This window comes from Stenella coeruleoalba (genome assembly GCF_951394435.1).
Source record: "Stenella coeruleoalba genome assembly, chromosome: 21".
Taxonomy (NCBI): Eukaryota; Metazoa; Chordata; class Mammalia; order Artiodactyla; family Delphinidae; genus Stenella; species Stenella coeruleoalba.
In genome coordinates this window covers 22,754,402-22,779,231 of record NC_137167.1, presented here as the reverse complement: position 1 = coordinate 22,779,231, position 24,830 = coordinate 22,754,402, and the positions used below count along the sequence as shown (strand labels likewise).

The 24,830-nt window shown below is 37.5% G+C and overlaps 2 protein-coding genes across 8 annotated transcripts in view; one reads left to right on the top strand and one right to left on the bottom strand.

The window, feature by feature from the left end:
* Positions 1-46: 46 nt before the first annotated feature.
* UFSP2 (UFM1 specific peptidase 2) lies at positions 47-24,756 on the bottom strand. Its single transcript, XM_079909168.1, has 12 exons — positions 24,614-24,756; positions 16,498-16,566; positions 13,929-14,112; positions 13,781-13,847; positions 11,384-11,541; positions 10,802-10,994; positions 9,332-9,478; positions 6,741-6,905; positions 6,406-6,530; positions 5,138-5,214; positions 4,106-4,230; positions 47-213 (listed from the first exon to the last, which is right to left on the bottom strand). The coding sequence occupies exons 1-12, from the start codon at positions 24,624-24,626 to the stop codon at positions 127-129; spliced, it is 1,410 nt and encodes a 469-aa protein (XP_079765294.1). The 5' UTR covers positions 24,627-24,756; the 3' UTR covers positions 47-126.
* The window catches only part of CFAP96 (cilia and flagella associated protein 96), a 155,847-nt gene continuing 155,767 nt past the window's right edge, over positions 24,751-24,830 (top strand). For all 7 annotated transcript variants that reach the window (XR_013825499.1, XR_013825500.1, XM_079909178.1 and 4 more), the window contains exon 1: positions 24,751-24,825. The gene's annotated coding sequence lies outside the window, so the exon portion shown is untranslated. The remainder of the gene's footprint in view (positions 24,826-24,830) is intronic.

Genomic DNA, 24,830 nt, shown 5'->3' with positions numbered 1-24,830 from the left:
CAACCTTTACAAAAAAATCATAGAAACCATCAAACTACACCCAGGATTCAATTTGAAATTAAATTTATTCTTTATCAACAAATTTATAAAGTACAACTTTACTACAGTCTTTGAGTCCAAGATATTTTAAATAGTATTTGGTCGCTGAGGAAGACATAAGTTATAGTAAGCATCGCTGTTCCAAAAGTCTGGACCCTTCCATCCACACCAGCCCTAGATTTGGGAGAAGGGAAAGGAAAACCTTTTACAAAGTTATAGGGCTACATGATTGAAACTGTAACATTTTACAATCCTGCTCTGTCAGCAGGGTCTTGGAATAAGGCTCTAAATACCTATATAATTCAAATATTTGAGTTCCTGTAAAGCATAGAAAAGTAGCTTATTTGGTTCCATTTCAGACAATTCTATGATATTTAATCATAGGAATCATTAAAAATGAAAAGCTTCATTATGGTACTGTTACTCAGTACCACATTTTATTGATTTTAAGATGCATAGTTTTATAATTCTGGCAGTCGATGGCATGTGATAGTTTAACTGGCATCTGTCCATAACAAGACTACAGACAGTGAAAAAGACTGAACTAGAAAGTGGGGAGCCACCAAACTGGCCACTGCCTTGATCCCGATTTCCCAGCAGTGGCATCTCAGCAGTGATGCGTGGCAGCGAGAAATCTGAGACTGCCCTTGGAGTTGCATTCTATGCCCTTCGTTTTCCTCAGGCTGTAATCATGCCACTTTGCAATTTTATGTCAGTATTAATCCTTTTCCCCAGCAGAGAAAATTGCTTTCGAACAAAATCTCATTGTGAATAGAAGTTTATCAAATTTATTCTAAGGCCATTGATTTATCAATATTTTCTTAAAGACCCAGCTCACGACTTGTCTGTGTTACATCATTCTGAAATGAAATGCTTTGTTTGCAAATACTTGTGAGGGGACTAGTGAGGATTCAAAATGCCACCATGTGAGTGACAGGTAGTAGTTTTACCCCTTACCCTACCTAACTGGGAAGCTGCTGGGCATTCTGGCAGCGACCTGAAGTCAAAGGTCATAGTTCCTACAGGAGAAGATGGTGTGTTAGTCTGTTTTTCAGTGTGGAGGTGGGAGGGTTGAGTAGAGACGCTCTTTAGGTTTTTCTTTTTTTTTTCTTTTTTTAATAAATTTACTTGTTTTATTTTGGGCTGCATTGGGTCTTCGTTGCTGCACATGGGCTTTCGCTAGTTGTGGCGAGCAGGGGCTACTCTTTGTTGTGGTGCGCGGGCTTCTCATTGCGGTGGCTTCTCTTGTTGTGGAGCATGGGCTCTAGGCACGCGGGCTTCAGTAGTTGTGGCTCGTGGGCTCTAGAGCACGGGCTCGGTAGTTGTGGTACACGGGCTTAGTTGCTCCACGGCATGTGGGATCCTCCCTGACCAGGGCTTGAACCCGTGTCCCCTGCATTGGCAGGCAGATTCTTAACTGCTGTGCCACCAGGGAAGCACTAGGTTTTTCATTTTTATTCTTCTGATTGCAGAAATAAAGATACATATAAAGTTCAAATGAGGTGAAAAGTAAAAATAAAAAAAAATCCTCCACCAGTCCTGCCCCCCCTCCACAGGTAACCACCATTAAGTTTGGTTTATTATCGTTGAGAACTGTTTCTTTACATAAACAAACTTTTTTTTTATCATCTCATTTTTTTCAGCAAAACTTTCTCTAATGAATTTCATGTCCTAAAATCTGTTTTCTTAATAATAAATAGAAACAAGGCTTATACTTTCTCTGTTTTAATCTTTCTGTGGTCTTTTCACACATGTGGGCCATCTCCAGGTAACCAGACTCAAATTGTTCCCCAGAGAGGTAGGTAGAGAGGGTACCCAAACCAGAAACTGGGGGAGTCAGTAGGGGAGGCAGACTTCTTTCCTTTGAGGTGACTGGCTTGGGAACTTCAAACAGGAAAGCTCCCCAAGTGGGTAAACAGAGGTCAGGCAGAGGTGCAAATGGCCCTCTGGCCCCTGCCATAGACTGAACGTGTCCAAGATTCATATGTTGAACCCTAATCCCCAATGTGATGGTATTTGGAGGTGACTGGGTTATGAGGGTAGAGCCCTCACAAATGGGATTAGTGCCCTCATTAAAAGAGGGCCCAGAGAGCTCCCTCATCCCTTCCACCATGTGAGGACAGTGAAAAAAACTACCATCTTTGAACTAGAAAGTGGGCCTCACCACCCACCAAATTGGCCAGCACTTTGATCCTGGATTCCCCAGCCTCCGGAACTGTGAGAAATAAATTTGTTGTTATAAGCCACCCAGTCTATGGTATTCTGTTAGAGTAGCCGGGATGGACTAGTAAGACAGTGCCTTAGATTCTTGAGTCACGTGAGAGTCAACAGCACTTCTACTGATGGCCCGGCCTTGGCCTCAAGGTTTCTTGCATGTGTGAAGAGAGCAAAGGGTTTTTGCTATTATAAAGTTCTACAGAAATATAACTAGCGAAGGAGGGCTTCTCTGGTGGTGCAGTGATTAAGAATCTGCCTGCCAAGGCAGGGGACACAGGTTCGAGCCCTGGTCTGGGAAGATCCCACATGCCGCGGAACAACTAAGCCCGTGCGCCACAACTACTGAGCCTGCGCTCTAGAGCCCATGAGCCACAACTACTGAAGCCCACACACCTAGAGCCTGTGCTCCGCAACAAGAGAAGCCACTGCAATGAGAAGCCCGCCCACCGCAATGAAGAGTAGCCCTCGCTCACTGCAACTACAGAAAGCCTGCGTGTAACAACGAAGACCCAAGGCAGCCAAAAATAAAATAATTTAAAAAAAAAAGATTATTGCTAATCACAAAAAACAGACATCTCAAGTTAATGCTTAAAAAAAAAAAAAACTAGCAAAGGAGAGTGCAGTTCTCAGAGAAGGCAAGCAGGGACAATGCCTTACTCTATCTAATCGCATCAGAAAACCCTACCTAAATAATTCCATTTAGTCCAAAGTCCGTCAAGCCAGCCAAAAAGAAGTAATTTTCTTATCTGTATTATGCCTCTCATTAAAATCCTAAGGCGTCTCACTGCCTTTAAGATAAAATCTGAATGCCTGGCTCCTCTGCCTGGCTCCCGGCACCCATCCCCGATTCACCTCCTGCCTGTCCCTCCAGCTATCAGCCACACCGCTTCACCAACTCTAATCACGTTAAAACTGCCACAGCTCCTGGAACATGCCCTGCTTTCCTTTCACTGTCTGTAAGTGATGCCTCTGCAGGAGCAGCCTTGTGAGCTCCAAGACCCAACGCAGCCAAAAAAAAAAAACAGCAGAGAAACCTTTTTATGGGTACTAATGATATTGACTTAAGTGACAACATGACAAAAATGAAGGGTAGTGGATAGGATATATTCATTGGCTTATAGCTGGAAAGGCTGTATGCATTCTTTGTAATTTTAATATATTTGGCAAAGAATATAAAACTTATTTAAAACTCAGGTTAATTATGTCTTATAACACTTCCCTCCTAAAGATTTAGTACTGAGTTTCATGAAAATTTAGTACTAATTTCTCATGAAAACTCAGTACTAAGTCTGAATTAGTTGCCTATATATTAACTTAAATTTATACCTTCTTTAGCTGGTAGTTTAAGCATCAACAAATACTCTTAAATCTGTTTCAAATATAACTCCTTCATAGAGTGAGATGAAGTTATATGTAAATAAATTAAAGGCAGTCAAGCCTCCATAGTGTCCAGCATACTGCTTAACTAATTTCTGGTTAATTCTAAAATTATAAAGGTTATATACTCCACTCTATTTCAAGGCATTGATATATCTCACTATATTTATATTTATGCAAAGCTGTAAGTCTCCAGAGGAATATATTTATGAGTTTCGCATTCTATTAAGTTTAATAACTGAGAAAGTCTTGATAAATCTAAGCTAAATTTTGTCTTTCACAATTTACTTTAGTTCCCCCTTGTCCTCTGTATCTAGAGAGAGAGTTACTCATCACAGCCTTAGAATCCCTCCTTACAGTGAGGACCCCTGCCCTCAGTTCATAATCCATCTTTCTGTTAGCTGCCAGTTTTCTATCCTTTGGTTCTGGGTTCTTTGCCTTGTATCTAAATTTGTGTTAAACAGACACTTACCTTTTCTAAAATAACTTGTAGATCTTCAGCGCCTGTATAATGCGGATCTAAAATCAGAAATTTTATCTGTCCTGTAATCTCATTCCATGCAACTCCTAGTATTGTGTGGGCCAAAACTCCTCCCCCTATTGAAAAGGAAATATGAAATGAGAGGGCATATATTAATCTCAACTTCCCATTCAATTTCAATTTAAAAAGATTATTTTGCCTATTAATTGATCTAACAGCATTAAAATCAACTGGCGTACACTGTAAATGACACAATGTCAAATATACTCTGAAAAGATAAAATTACATCTTTAAGACAGAAAAGAAACAATTGTATCTATAATCATATTAGGTTTATATTTCACTGCAATATCCATGGAATTACCTAGACTGGATTTAAAAAGGGCCACAGAGGGTCTAAACTCCACCCAACGGAGTAACAATCACTGCTGTTGGTACCCCTCTCAGCAGCTGGGCAATGCTGCCTCTGCTCTGAGTACCTCCAATGGTGCTGCCCAGCTACTCTTTCAATACTCTCTGTATTTTGCTGAAATCTGCCTACCCGCATTTCTTACACACCAGTCTTACCTTGCCTTCTGTCATCACAGGACAAGTCTTATTTCTCACAGAATCGTGAATCTTTAGATTAGCTAATCCAATCCTCTTATTTTACAAATAAAGCCCGAGAGGTTAAGCAATTTGCATAATGTCACACAGCCAGCCAAGTTACTGCTAGCCATGACTTACAATGCTCAGCTCAGTGACCACTGCCTCTTTTCCATTCTGCTCTCAACTCTTCAAGTATTTGAACACAGTTATCATTTCTCTTCTTAGCCTTTACTACTTCTGGTTATTATCTTTTTTGTAACTTTCCTCCTGGCCTTGGAAATTTTAAAATAATATCCAGAGGAAGTATGCATGATGTAAAAGCTAATTTTAATGTGTTTAAAAATGACTGATTTTATATGCCATTACGTATTTTTATTAACCATAAGTTTCACATACTCTCCACTCTACCAAAAGAACCCGAGATATCCACCTTACCAATCATTACTGGCGTTCCTTCACTCTGGAAATGATTAACCAGTTCCCGTCCCTGAGAGGCCATTTCAGAACCTTGGCTAGAAAGAAACCATTTTCTATCAGATGAACTATTTCTAAGATAGTTGGGAATATTTGAATAATGTTTTGCTGTGCCAAAACTCACTTTTTAATCACCATACGCTTCACTACTTAATCTATCACTTATTTGTTAGCACTGATTTCCACAGCCAATCCAAACTGCAATTGTGAAATCAGAGATATTAAAGTACTTGGACAATAAAAATAATAACACTATAGTTAGCAAGGTTGTTGTAATAGAAAATGTATTGAAAACATAAGCTCATAAATAAGGAGTAAGCTAGTGATGGTCATAGATATCAATCTTATATTAATACTTGCTCATATTTTAATACTAGAATTGTGATTAAAATATATTGGAAAAGATAAAATGAATGTATTATTTGGACACATTATTAATTTATTAAAATCTTAGGAAGAAAAAGAGTAGGAGATAAACAAAAAGGTCAGTCATAGATCAACATTTGATTTTTTCCTTTCAAGACGTCTCTGCCTTAAGCATTAAAAAACTAGACTTTCTGGGGACTTCCCTGGTGGTGCAGTGGTTAAGAATCTGCCTGTCAATGCACGGGACATGGGTTCGATCCCTAGTCTGGGAAGATCCCACATGCCGCGGAGCAACTAAGCCTGTGTGCCACAACTACTGAGCCTGCGCTCCCTAGAGCCCACGCACTGCAACTACTGAGCCCACGTGCTGCAACTACTGAAGCCCGTGTGCCTAGAGCCCGTGCTCCACAACAAGAGAAGCCACCGCAATGAGAAGCCCACGCACTGCAATGAAGAGTAGCCCCTGCTTACCACGACTAGAGAAAGCCCAAGCACAGCAATGAAGACCCAACACAGCCAAAAAATAAAATAAAAAACTAAATAAAAAGAAGAACAAAACAAAAAAACTAGACTTTCTGTAACTCTACTCAAAACTGACATATTTGCAAGTTTTCCTCTTTCAGACTAAGATTAGGCCTAGAGCATATAAGCAGATACCACAAAGTTCACTCATAAACTCAAATATCTTCTAAAAAATAACAAAAAAATTTAGGGCTAGAAAAATGAGATTTATAAAGCAAGGAGGCAATGTGGAGGAAGAGAAAAGAGTGACAACAAATGTGGGGGAAAATGCGCTTTTTCTTTTAATAAAAATGACAAATTCTCTTTGAAATGATTTCTCAGATTTCTTAAAGTGTCCTTACCTGACAAAAAGTATTTTTGAAGTTATACCAATCAAATGGTTCAGTACCAGCTGCACCTCGATAGATCCAATCCACTGCCGTGATCCGACAAATGTTGCTGGTTTGTCCCCAGCATCAACAAGAGCCTTTGTGTATTTAAAAATACAAAAAGATCCATACACAAGACAGCTATTAAAAATTACGTTTAGGGCATTTTCCCTGATTACCAGTATTTATACTTTTTTTCTTCAAAACAGAAATAAGTCTGCACCATGAGGTAGGAATAATTATTAATGGTATATTAAGGGTTAATGAAACATCCAACTGATTACAATTCAAAATGGCATGTTCTGTACCTGCTGAATTTCTCTGTGTGTTGGAATGGATCTCTCTGTGTATCCCTGGTGTTTGAACCAAGAGCAGATAGTCTGCAGAGACCGATAAGCACAGCCCCAGCCATTGTCATCGATCCGATCCTGCATATAATGATGGTAACCATATATGCCCTGGACCACAGAAATCTATATAAAAAGAAGAAACATAGTAAAATATTAACTTAAGATAGATGTATATATTATATTACACATACACATACCGAGTCATTTTACTATTCCTGGAGCTAGACTTACTTTATTTAGTTCCTTATAAAAAATTTTTTAAAAAAGAGGAAATACTCCCCAACTCTTTCAATGAGCCAGTATACTACTGATACAAAAGTAAAGTAAGAACAGTATGAGAAAAGAAAATTATAAGACAATATCATTCATGAACACAGATGCAACAATCTTAATAAAATATTAGCAAACTAAATCCAGCAGAGAATAAAAAATAATAATCATAACCAAACTATCATGAATGCAAATCTAATATTGTTTGGAGATTTGCGCTGGAAGTATTTAGGAGTAAATAGCATGATGCCTGTAATTTTCTTTGAAATGGCTCAAGGGGAAAAAAGGAGAAATGAAGCAAATATAGCAAATTGTTGACATTGTTGCATATATGTAACAAGAGACATGTACAGTAACGTTCATAGCAGGGTTGTCTAAATAGCAAAACAACCTGGGGGAAAAAATGATACCAAGGTATATTATCCAGCAATAAAGATAACTGAACTACAGTTATACACAATACCATGGATAAATCTTAGCTACATGATACTGAGTGAAAAAGCAAGTTGCAGAAGACTATACACAGAATGACACCATTTTGGTAAAACTCAAAATCAAGCAAGACTAAAAGCAACACTGTTGAGAGAATATATACATATATGGTGAAACTATTAAAAGAAAGCGAAGTGAATGATGAACCCAAAACTCAGTATAATAGTTCCTCCTGGGTGTCGGGGAGGCAGAGGAGTGGATAGGAAGGAGAACACAGTCAGACTGGCCACATCCTAGTTCTTAAATGGGGCAGGGAGCTCTCCAATATTGATTTCTTTACTGTGCTTTATAACTTACATGTATGTTACATGCACACATTAAGTATCATATAATAAATATTAAGAAATATATAAATGCTTCTTGCATTTTTGCAATACAGATAACCAACCCATTTCATTGTCAAAAAACAATCAGTATTTATTCAGTACCTTCTGAGTGTCCCGCGCTTAGTAAAGAACTATTAGGAATGAAAAATGAATATATGATATAATACTTACCCTAGAAGAGTTCCAAATATACTCTGAGAGAGAAAACATTTATGTAATAATCTACGGGAAAACTATCAAGAGTTATGTTGCTTGTTAGAGACTCTAAATTTTGTATTTCCTATTCTATGATTCTATGACTGTGACAGAACAAGATTTTCAATCAGGAACAGTTCTCTCAAGATTTCCTCCCATATAAGCAAAATAAGTGAAATCATTCAATGTCACTGAAATGTTGACTAAAGTCTCATTTGTATGCATGTAACGGTGAGTGCCCAGCCAGAGCTGTTCTATGCGAAGCTGGTCTGCCCACAGCTCTCGCAGGTGAAGCTGCTGTCCCAAGTGCATGCTGATGGCCAGAACCGGAAGCAGGCCCCTAACTGCCCTAGGGTCAACGTTGTATCCCGTACTCATCTTTAATTCTTAAGATTTCCTTACAAAGCACCTGGAGGCTCAGCAGGTATTGAATAAATGCCATGACAAGATGGGCCAATCAAGTTTTCTCTTATGGGAATTTGAATTGAGAGGTGCAGAGTGAATCAGGCAGTAAGTGCAAGGAATGAAGCTGAAACAATGCATGCAATGAGCAGCTCTGAGGGAGAGTAGGAAAAGTTATGTCAGGCTGAAAAAATGAGGAAACAGAAGACGAGGCTGAGAAAAGTAGAGTAAAGGGAAGGAACAGGCCAGTTAGGATCAAAAGCACCCCCAAAGAAAGCTGAGGAATGCCATCAAGGAGTGAGAGTATGCCTTGAGACCGAGGCCAGCCACAGCGCTGCTTTGTTCTAAGAGGCCCAGCTGTACGATTCCTATTCTTGGTTGCCCATGAGATCCTCTCCTACTAGCCTGCATGCATCCTTAGAGGAACCCTTCCCCCACACTCCTTTTCTGAGCTACCTTTAGTGAAAAGATCTACCCCTTACAACTAGGTATGTGTGTACAGGAAACATGTAGTGCTTTATTAGCCTTTTCCTACAGTGTGAGTTGTGTAGAAATATGCCCTTAATTAGCATGATTTCTCAGGTTCAGAATGGAAATCAAATGGGACAAGGCTTTACAGAAATTAAGGAGTGGAATTTTAGTAAGAGAAATGTGCTACACACTATCTAGTCCTAACCTTTTTAGACCACTGTGAATTACTGCTGTCTTAAGCAATGATCATTAAAAGAAAAGGGTGGCAAAGTATGTTTTAGGGACGATGATACCTGTTATGAATTGATCCTTACAACTTCCACTGGGTACAGACAAAAAACAACTAATGACACTTATGATCAATTGACTCACATAAAGAATTACTAAACTCACCATACCAGTCTCTATGTTAGGTGGATTGAGACAAGTATGTGGATTTCTAATGTAACCATCTTTGTACGGTTCATCTGGAAAGTGATAAGCATTAGACCTTTTGAAATAAGGTCTGTCATGAGGCAGATTGAAGAGATTGTGTAACTCCTAAATGAAATCAGAATCAAGAGGAAAGAAGAGAAAAAAAGTTAAATGATTTAGACTCCTAGTCAATAAATAAACTCAAACTAGATACAAAACAGAAAATTTACTATATATTGGTTATAAATGTTATCAAACTCACTTATGATTTAATTCACTAAGGTCAAAGAAAGTGAGATTTAAACTAAAACCAAAAATGATTTATTTTTGTTTATCTATGTATATGGATAGAAACTGGAAGGGAATGTAGAAAAATGATAATAATTCGTTAGAGTCAGAGAACTGAGATTATTTAAAATTACTCATTATAACACACTCTGTTAAAATACATCCAGGCTAAAGACTGGTTTTGAAACAGCCTCATAAATGAGTAAATTATAATTAACAATGATATAATTATATCAAAATATTTTTTAAAAATCATGCTTAGAGTACTTAACAAATATAAGGGGTAGTGATTAAATTATAGAGATTGGTGGCATGAAACCAACCAATACGGCATCAGAATAAAAATACACATATATGTTTAAAAGGAAATATATTCCTGAATGTTAAAAACATGTTAATAGTTACTTTGAAAAGTCTGACATCTTCTTCTGCTATTTCCTATGTATTCTAGCAGTTTGAATGGGATCACTAGCTTATGTAACTGTTGCCTCTGCAAATCAATTCATCTGGCACTTACAGAGAGGTACAGAGGGTTACATTGTTATATCTCTTTTCAGGGACAGAAGAAACTGGGAAGATAGTCCCATGGTATAATTTGATGGATGCCAGGCAAGGCCACACATCAAAAATATGTACTCCCAAACCAGTCATTTTGCCAAGAAATCTCATTTCTTTGAATGCTGATCATGTTTTCTTCAAAATGCCTCTAATAAAACCCAAATAACCCTGGGACGTGGGGGATGGAGTAATACTATAAATCCTAATTAGAAACAGCATAAATCCTAATTTCCCTTCTCAGACTCTAATCTTGTCTCTTTCACAAATCTGGAAGTAACGGAAGAGAAAAGGAATAACACTCATCAGCTGCTCCAGGCATGTAAGCATCTTTTCAGTTCTAAATTTCATTACAGAAAAATAACATATGAACTACACTGAACATATGAAATTAAAATGTTACATATGGTTTAGCAAAGTATTTTATTATTAATAATACTTTAAAAAGTTATAGAACAGAAGTTAAATAAGGTGTAAAGCTAATAGCCTGCGTCCACACTTTAAAATTAAATCACAAAACAATGTCCATTTATTAGAAACACATAATTAAACACAAAATGAATGATAGCTGTATTTTTTTTTTAAGAAAAAATGAATTGGTTTCACCTTTCTATAGGCCTGCAGCTGATCATCTGGAATTCCTGATGGATATGAAATTGTTACAAGATTTTTTTCCCCTGGTAATAAAAAGTGCAGTGGTTCAGGGACCACGATAGATGTTCCTTTCATGTATTTCAAAATGCATTTTTCCATATCAGTTAGTTGATTATGAATTGCATCAACCAGACGTTTACGAACTCTGAGGGGGGGAAAAATATACAAGTGCCTTAAGAGAAGTTATAGTAGTTTATGATACATGAAAGTGTCGAGTGACTATATTCCTAATGTATCCTCGATTGGACCAGGTTTATTAAAGGAAGTCTAAAAAATGCAAAGTTAAATGTTAAATAAACTAAATTTCCTCTGTGTAGATAAAGGGAAAACCCTACAGGTTTTGCATATTACTCTACTTCCTCCAATAAACATCTAATTACTAGATGACTCTTAGTTTAATAATAAACAAAGAGTAAATCATAGTAAAAACAACAACAACCCTGAATATGCCTATATGATAATTTAAAATGAGCTCTGATTACTTTGGGAGAGGGTCCTCATTTAAACGTGGCAGTAGTATTAGAAAATACCTACTTTCCCCACGTTTCTTCTGGAGCAACAGGTACAACTGCATCGACTGGTAAAGTCATATTAACATAGTGGTGTCCTCCGCTTTCTCTTTCAATGATGGGTGTTACAGCTGCCAGAGGGGTTGACATTTCCAGCATAAGATCTATATTTACTATTTGATGCTATAAAGATAAACAGTAAAAGTTAACTTGTAGAACATCCAACAATAATATAAAAGGTAAGTAAAAGGACTTTTTAAGGACCATATAAGCTATATTACAGTAAATTATTGAAAAGCACAAATCTTAGCTTAAAGAAAAAATCTTCCCTGCTTCAAAATAATCTGAGGAGAAGGGGAGAGTGAGTGGGAAGTAAAGGTGAAATCAGATTGATCACTACTGGTAAACGTTAAAGTTAGGTTCACCAGGCTTCATTTAACTATTTTCTCTACTTTTGTATACATTTAAAAATTTCAAAACAAAACAAAACAAATCAAATGAACAAGATACAATAACCACACACTGAAGCAATTTTTAAACATATATTATGACTATATACCTGTGGTCTAAAGACATAAAAAACTATAAAAAAATATTGAACTCTATTAGTAGGTTTGATTTTGATAGTGGTATGGGAAAACAATTCTGAAAATGATTTCTGTATATTAAACAAATTTAGCAAAGTATTAAGAGTACTGGAAGCCAGGTTTCTCACTGGGAAAAGGTCAGGAATTGTGTGAGGCTGAAGTAGAACTGGAGGTATAATATGATTTACACAGATAAATATGGATGTATGTGTTATATATGTATAGTATGTATATATACATGTGTGTGTTCCTTGGGGAAATGGCTGATTCCTGAGCTAGAACAGGGCAAGTACAAGATGTGTCTGGAACATCCTGTGGAAGAAAGTAGCAAGTACTCAAAAATATGGTGTCAAGAGGACACTGGAGCCAGCATGAAGTTTCTATTGGCCAAATCTTAGAAAATGTGAGCATCAAAATAACTAAAGACAGTAACGGTAACAGATAACTCTTTGCATAAAATAGGAATCCATGCTTCCATGCAGTTAATAAACAAACAGGGAAATGGAAAATGTCCCCCTCACAGTATAATGTCGTCTAATAAATGTAAAAGGAAATGATAGACTTAGAAAAATCACTATTTTGCAACCATCAGATTAATGCTAGATTCTGGCAAAAATTATCAATTGATGTTAGAAGTGATGGGTGAAAACTTGATGAGGAACAGGATATATATATAAACTCAAGGTATCTTCCCACAAAATACTTACTAATTTTAAGGGCAAAAAATAGTACCCTCACCGTGGAGAACACTGGCAGATACCACATTAAATGATCAAAGTTAACATCACTAATACAAGAACAAACTGAGCATATGCTTCTTTCATATGACGTGCTGAGAAGGACACACATTACTTTGTTGTATTCCTACCAACAATGAACACATGAATCTATCACGAGGAAGCCTAAAACAAACCCAAACCAAAACTGAGGAACATCCTACAAAAGAACTGACCCGTATCCCTCAAAATGTCAAGCTCCAATGACTGGTAATTCTCAAATCCTTATCCACAGCCCACAGTTTTTTTGTACACACTCCACATTTATAAATCTAACAGCTCATGTGGACTCCTCACTGCTGTCAAAAACATAATGTGACCGAAACCGACCTCATGTCTTCCCCATCTTCCATCTTTACCCAAGCAAGAAGCTGGTCATCCCACATCCAATTAGTTTCCAGATATAACCTATTCAATCCCCTAAATAGTTCTTGTATCCATTCCCTCCTCTTTATTACCGTAGCTACGTTTTGGTTTGGCTTCTCCTGAGTGGTCCCTGCCCACATCTCCAACCTCACGTCCACTCTATTTTCCTTACTAGTCTGGAAAAACACTAAAGGTATACTAACTTTGTACAACTTCCTGCCTTGAAGCAGCAGCTCCATTTTTCATCTCCAATATCTGGCAAAGTTTGTGGCACGTGGCAGGTACTCAATAGTACTGGTTCAAAAATCAACAGAACCAAAACAGTGTGAAGAAAAGTAAATCATTTATTATTTACTACCTCATATAGCATAATGCGTCACTGTCATGTTTCAGAATGACGCCTTTTTATTTGTTTTAAAATAATTTGTAAGCGGACTCAAGCTGTTTTATTTCTGTGGGAGCAAACAAGGCATCCAAAAAACCCATTTAAGATATATATTATAATGGGACAAAAGTTTAGATATGTACACCAGAGATATAACCTCTGGCAAGACATTTAATTTTTCTGGAACTGAATAATCTGATCTGTAAAAAAATTAAGAAAGTTGGGTTAAGTAATTTCTAAGATCTCACTCAACTCCAAATTCAAGGATTGAACATTTTTATCACTAAGAAGACAGGTGATTTGCTTACCATGTCTGACAACTTTTTGTCTTTCTTCCTCATGAATTTTCGTTTTGTATCTTCTTCCTGTCCAAATCTAAATTTTTAATACACAAAGATGTTTACCATACGAAATGACGTTGTGAAAACACTTCTAGCCATCTTCAAGCATACTCACTGAATAAAGCGCATTATGTTCTTACAGGTGGAACTATCAGTCAGTTCTCCTGGAATGGTGTTCATGTCACTGTTAGGCCATATGTACACTGAACTGTGGCAGATTCTGAACACAAGTGCATTTGAAGAAAGCTTGGTTGATAGGTCACTCAACATATGTTTTAGTGCTTTCTTGACAAAAATTTCTAAATTAAAAGAACATAAATAGAATAAGAAAAATTGTAAACTTTTCAACATGAATGCTTCCAAGCGTACAAAAGTACAGCACAGTAAAACTGACCCCCAAATATCCATTCCCTGTATTCAATAATATAGAAACATTTTTTTTGCCTTTTTTTAAAAAAAATTGACAAAAAATTCATAGACCATAAAATTCACTGTTTCATGTTTACATTTCAGTTGCTTTTAGTATACGACAAGGTGTAAAATCATCACTATTTAATTCCAGAACATTTCATCACCCCCAAAGAAACCCTGGCCCGACCAGAGGTCATTTCCCATTCCATTGTGCGGACATACGTTTTTAATTCTCTTAGGTGATCACCTAGGAAGAATTGCTGGGTCATACGGTAACTGTCTTTTTGAGGAATTGCCAAACTGTTTTCCAAAGAAACTGCACCATTTTATATTCCCATCAGCAATGTATAAGGATTCCAATTACTCTCAAAATACCTTAGTACTTATAGCAATAAAACTACTGAATGAAATTTAAATTTCTTTATAGTTCCATTCTTCCTTGGACTATATCCCACTAAGAGTGTACAAAGTACTGTGCTGTGAAGTCACAGTTTTTTTCTCTGTGTGCTATGTCATCAACCTGATATTTGTCTGACTTCATTTTCAGGGATTTCCTTTTTACTTTATAGAATTTTTTTAATATGAAAAACATTTTCATGATTCCAAAGTCAAAACTATAAAATAGATATATCTGAAGAAGACAATATTTAAATACTTGTCCTAGCTTTATACTCCTAAATCCTAAACCTAGTTAACCTTGTGATTAAAATACTTATTTAACTATCACACTGATATCTTCATAAATAAACACCTTGAGATTGTGGTAGAGAAAAGATTACTTGTAACAAGTCAGATCAAAAGATATCCTGATATGTTTCAGAAAGCCAAATTTAAAGATTTTTAGCTGCACTACAAAAGACAAACATAATTCCTGGATTACCTTCTGTTTATCCCTGAAGGACCATAAGGTAAAGTACCTAAATAATTGTGATGTCTTTAAGTTAAGCACCTTCTTCCCCTCAATTTCCTCATTAATGATTCCCTTCATAGAGTGTTTCAAAGAGTTTGATACAGGAGGAGGAATACTATCAAGTCAGAAGAAAAGCTCAAATACATTAATCACTAGGTAAAAAGTATCTGTAGTCCTTATTTACATTGAAATTACATCATTATATCTGGTGACTAATATATTAGTTATACTTTGTGATAAGTTCATAGCAAAATATACCTTCAATTTATATTAAGTTGTAAAATGTAAGGCTTTATCCATACCAGTAACATATTAAGGAACAACAATACTTTACTGATAAGATAGGCCTAAAAGTGAGCTTTAGTCCTTGCAAAATGATTCTCATCTTGATGGTACATTAGAGAGTCACCTGAAAAGCTTACTGATGCCCGAGTCTCTGTCCTTAGAGACTTTAATTGGTCTGGAAGTGGGGATTCGAATGTGGACCAAGATTGAGAACAAGTGTCTAATATGAAGGGATGGGTCAAAAAGAACATTCAGCTTTCACTCCCTCTTTCCAAAGGGCCAGTAAATAATCGTCAGCTGGTGATCTCCTTCAAGGAACTCTGACACTGCTTATTCCTCATCTTTCTGAACTTCTTTGTGGCTCCTGACACCACTGATCACGCTTTTCTTGAGTGATTTCATTTAGTATCAAGGTATTAACTAGCATCCTTGAGAGATATTAAGTTCTCTTCTCTCCAGTTCTGACCACTCCCCGCTAAGTTTCAGGCTCAAATGACCAAATGCCTGTTGGGAGCTGGCACTTGGCTTACTGTGGCATCGCAAATGAAACACATCTCAAACACAGCTCTTCATCTTCTTCCTCTGTTATTCGTTGCCTCCGTTCGTGGCAGTAGTCAGAAACAGGAAGACATCCTAGAATTTGGTTTATACACACACTGCTGATTTTTCTCCCACAGAGCTTGCCTACCATTCCTAAACAACATGCCATTCAAGAGGGTGGGCTCTTGAGACTCAGGGTCATGTACAGTTGTAAGTCTACAACGTACAAGTCTGGGTGCCTCTTTATGTTGTGCTCATGGGGGATATTTATATTTACCGTGACAATTTTCTTTGAGAGGGCAGTAAAGTTTCTTAAGTAAGGGGACACCTTTTCCTAATGTGCACAGAGAGCCCCATGGGCTAGAGGTGGTGGGGAAAAGTGTCTAAGGTTAAATCCAATTTATATCACTTACTAACTATATGACCTTAGACAGTTTATTCATCCTATCTCTCAGTTTCATGTGCAAAATGGTAAGAATCTCACTATATTTCATAATCAACTTTATAATAAAAAAGCAGAGTATTTGGGCAGACCTACCATTAGGAGTAGCTAGCTGAAAAGCTAGATCAAGGCCACCTCTCATTCTGAAGAGTATATCCATAGTCTCTGAAATAACTTAAGACAAATGAAACCAAAATTTCATTGTAAAACAAAAACTCATCCTCATATAAATTAGAATCAAACTGAATTTAGGTTTAGGCATTAGTTAACCTTGATTTTTCAAGCTATTTCATGAGTTAATTCCTTGTTTTATGGAGAAAAACAAAACACCCTAAATTCTAAATTAGAGGTTCCTCAACCTTTGTTCCACATTGAAATCACCTGAGAAGTTTAAAATACTGATTCCTGGGCTACACCCCTCGAGATTCTGATTAATTGGTCTGGGGAGGGTCTAGGCACAAGGATATTTAAAACGTCCTCCATGTGAATGAGTCTAATGGGAAAAGGTTGAGGACCACAGCTCTAAGAAAGTATTTCTAAATTACAGTTTTAATAGATATAGGGTTTAACAATGACATGAAAAGATAAATGGAAAATAACTAGTTTAAGAATGGGACAAAAACACTGACCCTATTATGATAAGAAGTGATGGTCAAGACAATGAGAGGAAACTAATATATCACTGACAGTGGGAATATAAACTCTTAGAATTCTTCATAGGGTGATATGGCAATAAGAATCAAAAGCCTTACATTCACGAGCAGAAGCAAGAAGAACTACAGTCCTACAGTCTATGGAACAAAAACCACATTCACAGAAAGACAGACAAGATGAAAAAGCAGAGGGCTATGTACCAGATGAACGAACAAGATAAAACCCCAGAAAAAGAACTAAATGAAGTGGAGATAGGGAACCTTCCAGAAAAAGAATTCAGAATAATGATAGTGAAGATGATCCAGGACCTCGGAAAAAGAATGGAGGCAAAGATTGAGAAGATGCAAGAAATGTTTAACAAAGACACAGAAGAATTACAGAGATGAAACAAACAGAGATGAACAATACAATAACTGAAATGAAAACTACACTAAAAGGAATCAATAGCAGAATAACTGAGGCAGAAGAACGGATAAGTGACCTGGAGGACAGAATGGTGGAATTCACTGCTACGGAACAGAATAAAGAAAAAAGAAGGAAAAGAAATGAAGACAGACTAAGAGACCTCTGGGACAACATTAAACGCAACAACATTTGCATTATAGGAGTCCCAGAAGCAGAAGAGAGAGAGAAAGGACCTGAGAAAATATTTGAAGAGATTATAGTTGAAAACTTCGCTAACATGGGAAAGGAAATAGCCACCCAAGTCCTGGAAGCCCTGAGAGTCCCATACAGGATAAACCCAAAGAGAACCACACTAAGACACACAAGAATCAAATTGGCAAAAATTAAAGACAAAGAAAAATTATTGAAAGCAGCAAGGGAAAAACGACAAATAACATACAAGGGAACTCCCGTAAGGTTAACAGCTGATTTTTCAGCAGAAACTCTACAAGCCGGAAGGGAGTGGCATGATATACTTAAAGTGATGAAAGGGAAGAAACTACAACCAAGATTACTCTACCCGGCAAGGATCTCATTCAGATTCGATGGAGAAATCAAAACCTTTACAGACAAGCAAAAGCTAAGAGAATTCAGCATCACCAAACCAGCTCCAGAACAAATGTGAAAGAACATCTTTAAGTAGGAAACACAAGAGACAAAAACAAACCCAAAACAATTAAGAAAATGGTCATAGGAACATACATATCGATAATTACCTTAAATGTGAATGGATTAAATGCTCCAACCAAAAGAAACAGGCTCGCTGAATGGATACAAAAACAAGACCCATATATATGCTGTCTACAACAGACCCACTTCAGACCTAGGTACACATACAGACTGAAAGTGAGGGGATAGAAAAAGATATTCCACGCAAATGGAAATCAAAAGAAAGCTGGAGTAACAATACTCATATCAGATAAAATAGACTTTAAAATAAAGAATGTTACAAGAGACAAGGAAGAACACTACATAATGATCAAGGGATCAATCCAAGAAGAAGATATAACAATTATAAATATATATGCACCCAACATAGGAGCACCTCAATACATAAGGCAATTGCTAACAGCTATAATAGAGGAAACCAACAGTAACACAATAATAGTGGGGGACTTTAACACCTCCCTTACACAATAGACAGATCATCCACAATGAAAATAAATAAGAAAACAGAAGCTTTAAATGACACAATAGACCAGATAGATTTAATTGATATTTATAGGACATTCCATCCAAAAACAGCAGGTTACACTTTCTTCTCAAGTGCGCACAGAACATTCTCCAGGATAGATCACATCTTGGGTCACAAATCAAGCCTCAGTAAATTTAAGAAAATTGAAATCATAACAAGCATCTTTTCTGACCACAATGCTGTGAGATTAGAAATGAATTACAGGGAAAAAAACGTAAAAAACACAAACACATGGAGGCTAAACAATACGTTACTAAATAACCAAGAGATCACTGAAGAAATCAAAGAGGAAATCAAAAAATACCTAGAGACAAATGACAATGAAATCACGACCATCCAAAACCTATGGGATGCAGCAAAAGGAATTCTAAGAGACAAGTTTATAGCTATACAAGCCTACCTCAAGAAACAAGAAAAATCCCAAATAAACAATCTAACTTTACACCTAAAGGAACTAGAGAAAGAAGAACAAACAAAACCTAAAGTTAGCAGAAGGAAAGAAATCATAAAGATCAGAGCAGAAATAAATGAAATAGAAACAAAGAAAACAATAGCAAAGATCAATAAAACTAAAAGCTGGTTCTTTGAGAAGATAAACAAAATTGATAAACCATTAGACAGACTCATCAAGAAAAAGAGGGAGAGGACTCAAATCAATAAAATTAGAAATGAAAAAGGAGAAGTTACAACAGACACTGCAGAAATACAAAGCACCCTAAGAGACTACTACAAACAACTCTATGCCAATAAAATGGACAATCTGGAAGAAATGGAAAAATTCTTAGAGAGGTATAACCTTCCAAGACTGAACGAGGAAGAAATAGAAAATATGAACAGACCAATTACAAGTAATGAAATTGAAACTGTGATTTAAAATCTTCCAACAAACAAAAGCCCAGGACCAGATGGCTTCACAGGTGAATCCTATCAAACAGTTAGAGAAGAGCTAACACCCATCCTTCTCAAACTCTTCCAAAAAATTGCAGAGGAAGAAACACTCCCAAACTCATTCTATGAGGCCACCATCACCCTGATACCAAAACCAGACAAAGATACTATAAAAAAGAAAATTACAGACCAATATCACTGATGAATATAGATGCAAAAATCCTCAACAAAATATCAGCAAACAGAATCCAACAATACATTAAAAGGATCATACACCATGATCAAGTGGGATTTATCCCAGGGATGCAAGGATTCTTCAATGTATGCAAATCAATCAATGTGATACACCATATTAACAAACTGAAGACTAAAAACCATATGATCATCTCAACAGATGCAGAAAAAGCTTTTGACAAAATTCAACACCCATTTATGATAAAAACTCTCCAGAAAGTGGGCATAGAGGGAACCTACCTCAACATAATAAAGGCAATATACGACAAACCCACAGCAAACATCATTCTCAATGGTGAAAAACTGAAAGCATTTCTTCTAAGATCAGGAACAAGACAAGGATGTCCACTCTCACCACTGTTATTCAACATAGTTTTGGAAGTCGTAGCCATGGCAATCAGACAAGAAAAAAATAAAAGGAATACAAATTGGAAAAGAAGAAGTAAAACTGTCACTGTTTGCAGATGATATGATACTATACATAGAGAATCCTAAAGATACTACCAGAAAACTACTAGAGCTAATCAATGAATTTGGTAAAGTTGCAGGATACAAAATTAATGCACAGAAATCTCTTGCATTCTTATACACTAATGATGAAAAACCTGAAAGAGAAATTAAGGAAACACTCCCATTTACCACTGCAACAAAAAGAATAAAATACCTAGGTATAAACTTACCTAGGGAGACAAAAGACCTGTATGCAGAAAACTATAAGACACTGATGAAAGAAATTAAAGATGATACAAAGATATACCATGTTCTTGGACTGAAGAATCAATATTGTGAAAATGACTATACTACCCAAAGCAATCTACAGATTGAATGCAATCCCTATCAAATTACCAATGGCATTTTTTACAGAAGTAGAACAAAAAATCTTAAAATTTGTATGGAGACACAAAAGATCCTGAATAGCCAAAGCATTCTTGCGGGAAAAAAACGGAGCTGGAGGAACCAGACTCCCTGACTTCAGACTATACTACAAAGCTACAGTAATCAAGACAATATGGTACTGGCACAAAAACAGAAACACAGATCAATGGAACAAGATAGAAAGCCCAGAGATAAACCCACACACCTATGGTCAACTAATCTATAACAAAGGAGGCATGGATAGACAATGGAGAAAAGACAGTCTCTTCAATAAGTGGTGCTGGGAAAACTGGACAGCTACATGTAAAAGAATGAAATTAGAACACTCCTTAACACCATAACAAAAATAAACTCAAAATGGATTAGAGACCTAAATGTAAGACCGGACACTATAAATCTCTTAGAGGAAAACATAGGAAGAACACTCTTTGACATAAATCACAGCAAGATCTTTTTTGATCCACCTCCTAGAGTAATGGAAATAAAAACAAAAATAAACAAATGGGACCTAATGAAACTTCAAAGCTTTTGCACAGCAAAGGAAACCATAAACAAGACAAAAAGACAACACTCAGAATGGGAGAAAATATTTGCAAACGAATCAACGGACAAAGGATTAATCTCCAAAATATATAAACAGCTCATACAACTCAATATTAAAAAAACAAACAACCCAATCCAAAAATGGGCTGAAGACCTAAACAGACATTTCTCCAAAGAAGACATACAGATGGCCAAGAAGCAAATGAAAAGCTACTCAACATCACTAATTATTAGAGAAATGCAAATCAAAACTACAATGAGGTATCACCTCACAGCAGTTAGAATGGGCATCATCAGAAAATCTACAAACAACAAATGCTGGAGAGGGTGTGGAGAAAAGGGAACACCCTTGCACTGTTGGTGGGAATGTAAATTGATACAGCCACTATGGAGAACAGTATGGAGGTTCCTTAAAAAACTAAAAATAAAATTACCATGGGCTTCCCTGGTGACGCAGTGGTTGAGAGTCTGCTTGCCGATGCAGGGGACACAGGTTCGTGCCCCGGTCTGGGAAGATCCCACATGCCACAGAGCGGCTGGACCCGTGAGCCATGGCTGCTGAGCCTGCGCGTCCGGAGCCTGTGCTCCATGACGGGAGAGGCCACAGCAGTAAGAGGCCCGCATACAGCAAAATAAAAAAAAAAAAAAAAAAATTACCATATGATCCAGCCATGCCACTACTGGGCATATACCCAGAGAAAACCATAATTCAAAAAGACACATGCACCCCAATGTTCACTGCAGCACTATTTACGATAGCCAGGTGATGGAAGCAACCTAAATGCCCATCAACAGATGAATGGATAAAGAACATGTGGTACATATATATAATGGAATATTACTCAGTCATAAAAAGGAACGAACTGGGTCATTTGTTGAGACGTAGATGGATCTAGAGACTGTCATACAGAGTGAAGTAAGTCAGAAAGAGAAAAACAAGTATTGTATATTAACGCATGTATGTGGAACCTAGAAAAATGGTACAGATGAACCGGTTTGCAAGGCAGAAATTGAGACACAGATGTAGAGAACAAACGAATGCACACCAAGGGGGGAAAGCGGCAGGGAGGTGGGGATGGTGGTGGGATGAATTGGGCGATTGGGATTGACGTGTATACACTGATGTGTATAAAACTGATGACTAAGAAGAACCTGCTGTATAAAAAAATAAATAAAACAAAATGCAAAAAATTAAAAAAAAAGCCTTATATTCACATTCTTGGCCTAGTAATTCTGCATTTAGAAATTTAATTTCTAAGGAAATTTGCAAAACATACAAAGATTAGCATATACAGATGTTAACCTGTCAACAAGAGGAGACTCATTAAATAATTATGAATATTATACAGTAATGAAAAATAATGCTTTATAAGAATATTTAATGCCATAGGAAAATGCTTGCAACTTTTAAATGGGGAAAAAAGCACTTGTAAAGTGGAATCTATTAGCAGTTCTTAATTTGGGTCCATACATTGCAGGTAGTTGACATATGACAAAGACATGTATCATTTTGCTGGGGGAGAGGAGTGGGAAGGAGGAAGGGGTTTCAAAGATTTCATCAGATACTCAAAATATGTCCCAAACAGGCTGAAGAACCATACTACACAGTAAGAACCCTATTTTGAAATAAATGAGTAAGTATTAACATTTACTGAGCCCTTAAAATGTAAAAGGCACTATGCTAAATGATTGGACATATATTTACTTTGATCCTCAGAACATTACAAAGTAGGTACCATTATTATTTTTCTCATTTACAAATCCTTGTCACATTTTTTTTTTTTTTTAGCTGTGCCACGCGGCATGCGGGTTCTTCCCCAACCAGGGATCGAACCCGTGCCCCCTGCATTGGGCGAGGAGTCTTAACCACTGGACCGCCAGGGAAGCCCCCTTGTCACATTTCTTTAAGGGTGACTGCTTTTATTTTCCATAAATTGTAACTTGTTGAAAGGCCATGCTCTTTTCCCCAATTATACTTCTTGGAATTTATCCTAAAGAAATAATCAAGAAAGTTCAGACAAATTTAGCTTGAATGTTACCCACTTATCATACTGTTATTCATCATAGCAAAAAGCAAACAAACAAACAAAAAACCCCACTTAAATAGCTATCAATAACAAGTCTGTTAAGTAAATAAGTCAGTTAAATACTATGCACCTCTTTGAATAAAAAATATTTAATGGCACTGAAAAATACTGAAGATAAGAGTTATAAAGACAGGCAAGAGCAACATTTAACTGTTACTTTCTGTGTGACCTTGTAACTAATCACTCAAGTCTGTCTTCTCTTCTGTAAAACTGGAAAAATATACAACTTCACAGGGTTGTTGTGAAAGTTCCATAAGAGATCTTATGAGAATGCACTAGAATCTCCTCACACTTGTGAATTGAGATCCTTTCTGAAGAAATAATATTTAAACTGAGATCTGAGGGGTAAGTACGTAAGAGTATGAGCAATTCCAAAGGAAAGATGGGGGTGCAGGTGGACAAGCCCATTCCAGGCAAGGGCTCGGATTGGTGAAGGCCTGCTTAAAAGACCACTTGAGACCACAGCAGATGGTTAGATCTCATGGGGCCAAAGACAAGGATAGTCAGAGATAGTGACGACTGACAGCCATTTAGAAGTAGATTCCATAGCATTTGATTAGTGAACAGATGTTCAGGAGTTGAGAAAAGGGCGATGTCAAGGATGATTTCCAGGGTTTTGGCATGAACAACAGTGGGGTGGATGGTAGCCCAATGAACTAAGATGGGGATCACTGGAGGAAGAGCAGGTGTGGGACGAGGGGAGGTGGGAATGGTGAATCAGTTTTGAACTTGCTGAGTCTGAAATACATATGAGCCATCCAAGTGGAGGTACAGTCAGTAGATATGCGGATCTGGAGCTCAGAATACATCTCTAAGCTGGAGATACAAATTTTGGAGAAAGCACAGGGTGTAAAGAAAAGTACTGAACGCCACATCTAGGATACGGATTGGAGGACCTGCTTCAGCAATTAAGAGGGAAACCAGGGGAGTGTGACATCACAGCAGCTAAGGGAATACAGTATTTGCAAAGTCACTCATACCTTTCCCAGGTCCAATCCTCCCTCGAAACCTTCAAAAATGCCTCATAATTCCCTCGTTCTCAAAATGCATGCACAAGTAGAAGGTGCAGGGAGCGCGTATCCAAAGGCGGCTGCGCTGGGGCCAGGGGTTCAAGGTGTGTGGGGCAGTTTCCCTCTGGTCCTACCGGGAGAGGCCGATGACAGGACGGCCCAGACCACGGAGTTCGCAACTACCACCGTGGGCCCCGGCAGACCCAGTTATTTCAAGGGCCATAAAGGCTCGTAGCAGCTAGTGAAGTCTGAGGGGAAACGCTGGGGTGGGGGACGAGCACGGGTACTCACCATAGCGGGTACGTGGAGCTGATACGGGTGCCGACGACCGACCAAGCACAGGACGCTGGCCCGGAACTGGCGTCATCGGGGGCGGGGCTTGGGAAGACCGACTATAATTCCCAACATGCCCTGCAACGTACGTCACGGGGCGTACCAGCACGCCACATCTCGCGGATGGATAATGGGGCGGGAAGCAGAAGTCTCTATTTCGGTAAA

Excerpts from the sequence above, each read along its gene's own strand:
- UFSP2 (XM_079909168.1), bottom strand. Across the intron at positions 4,231-5,137 it reads AGGAACGCCAGTAATGATTG|GGGGAGGAGTTTTGGCCCAC; the intron begins GTAAGGTGGATA and ends CCTTTTCAATAG. Across the intron at positions 214-4,105 it reads TACAAGTTATTTTAGAAAAG|GGCTGGTGTGGATGGAAGGG; the intron begins GTAAGTGTCTGT and ends TCCCAAATCTAG.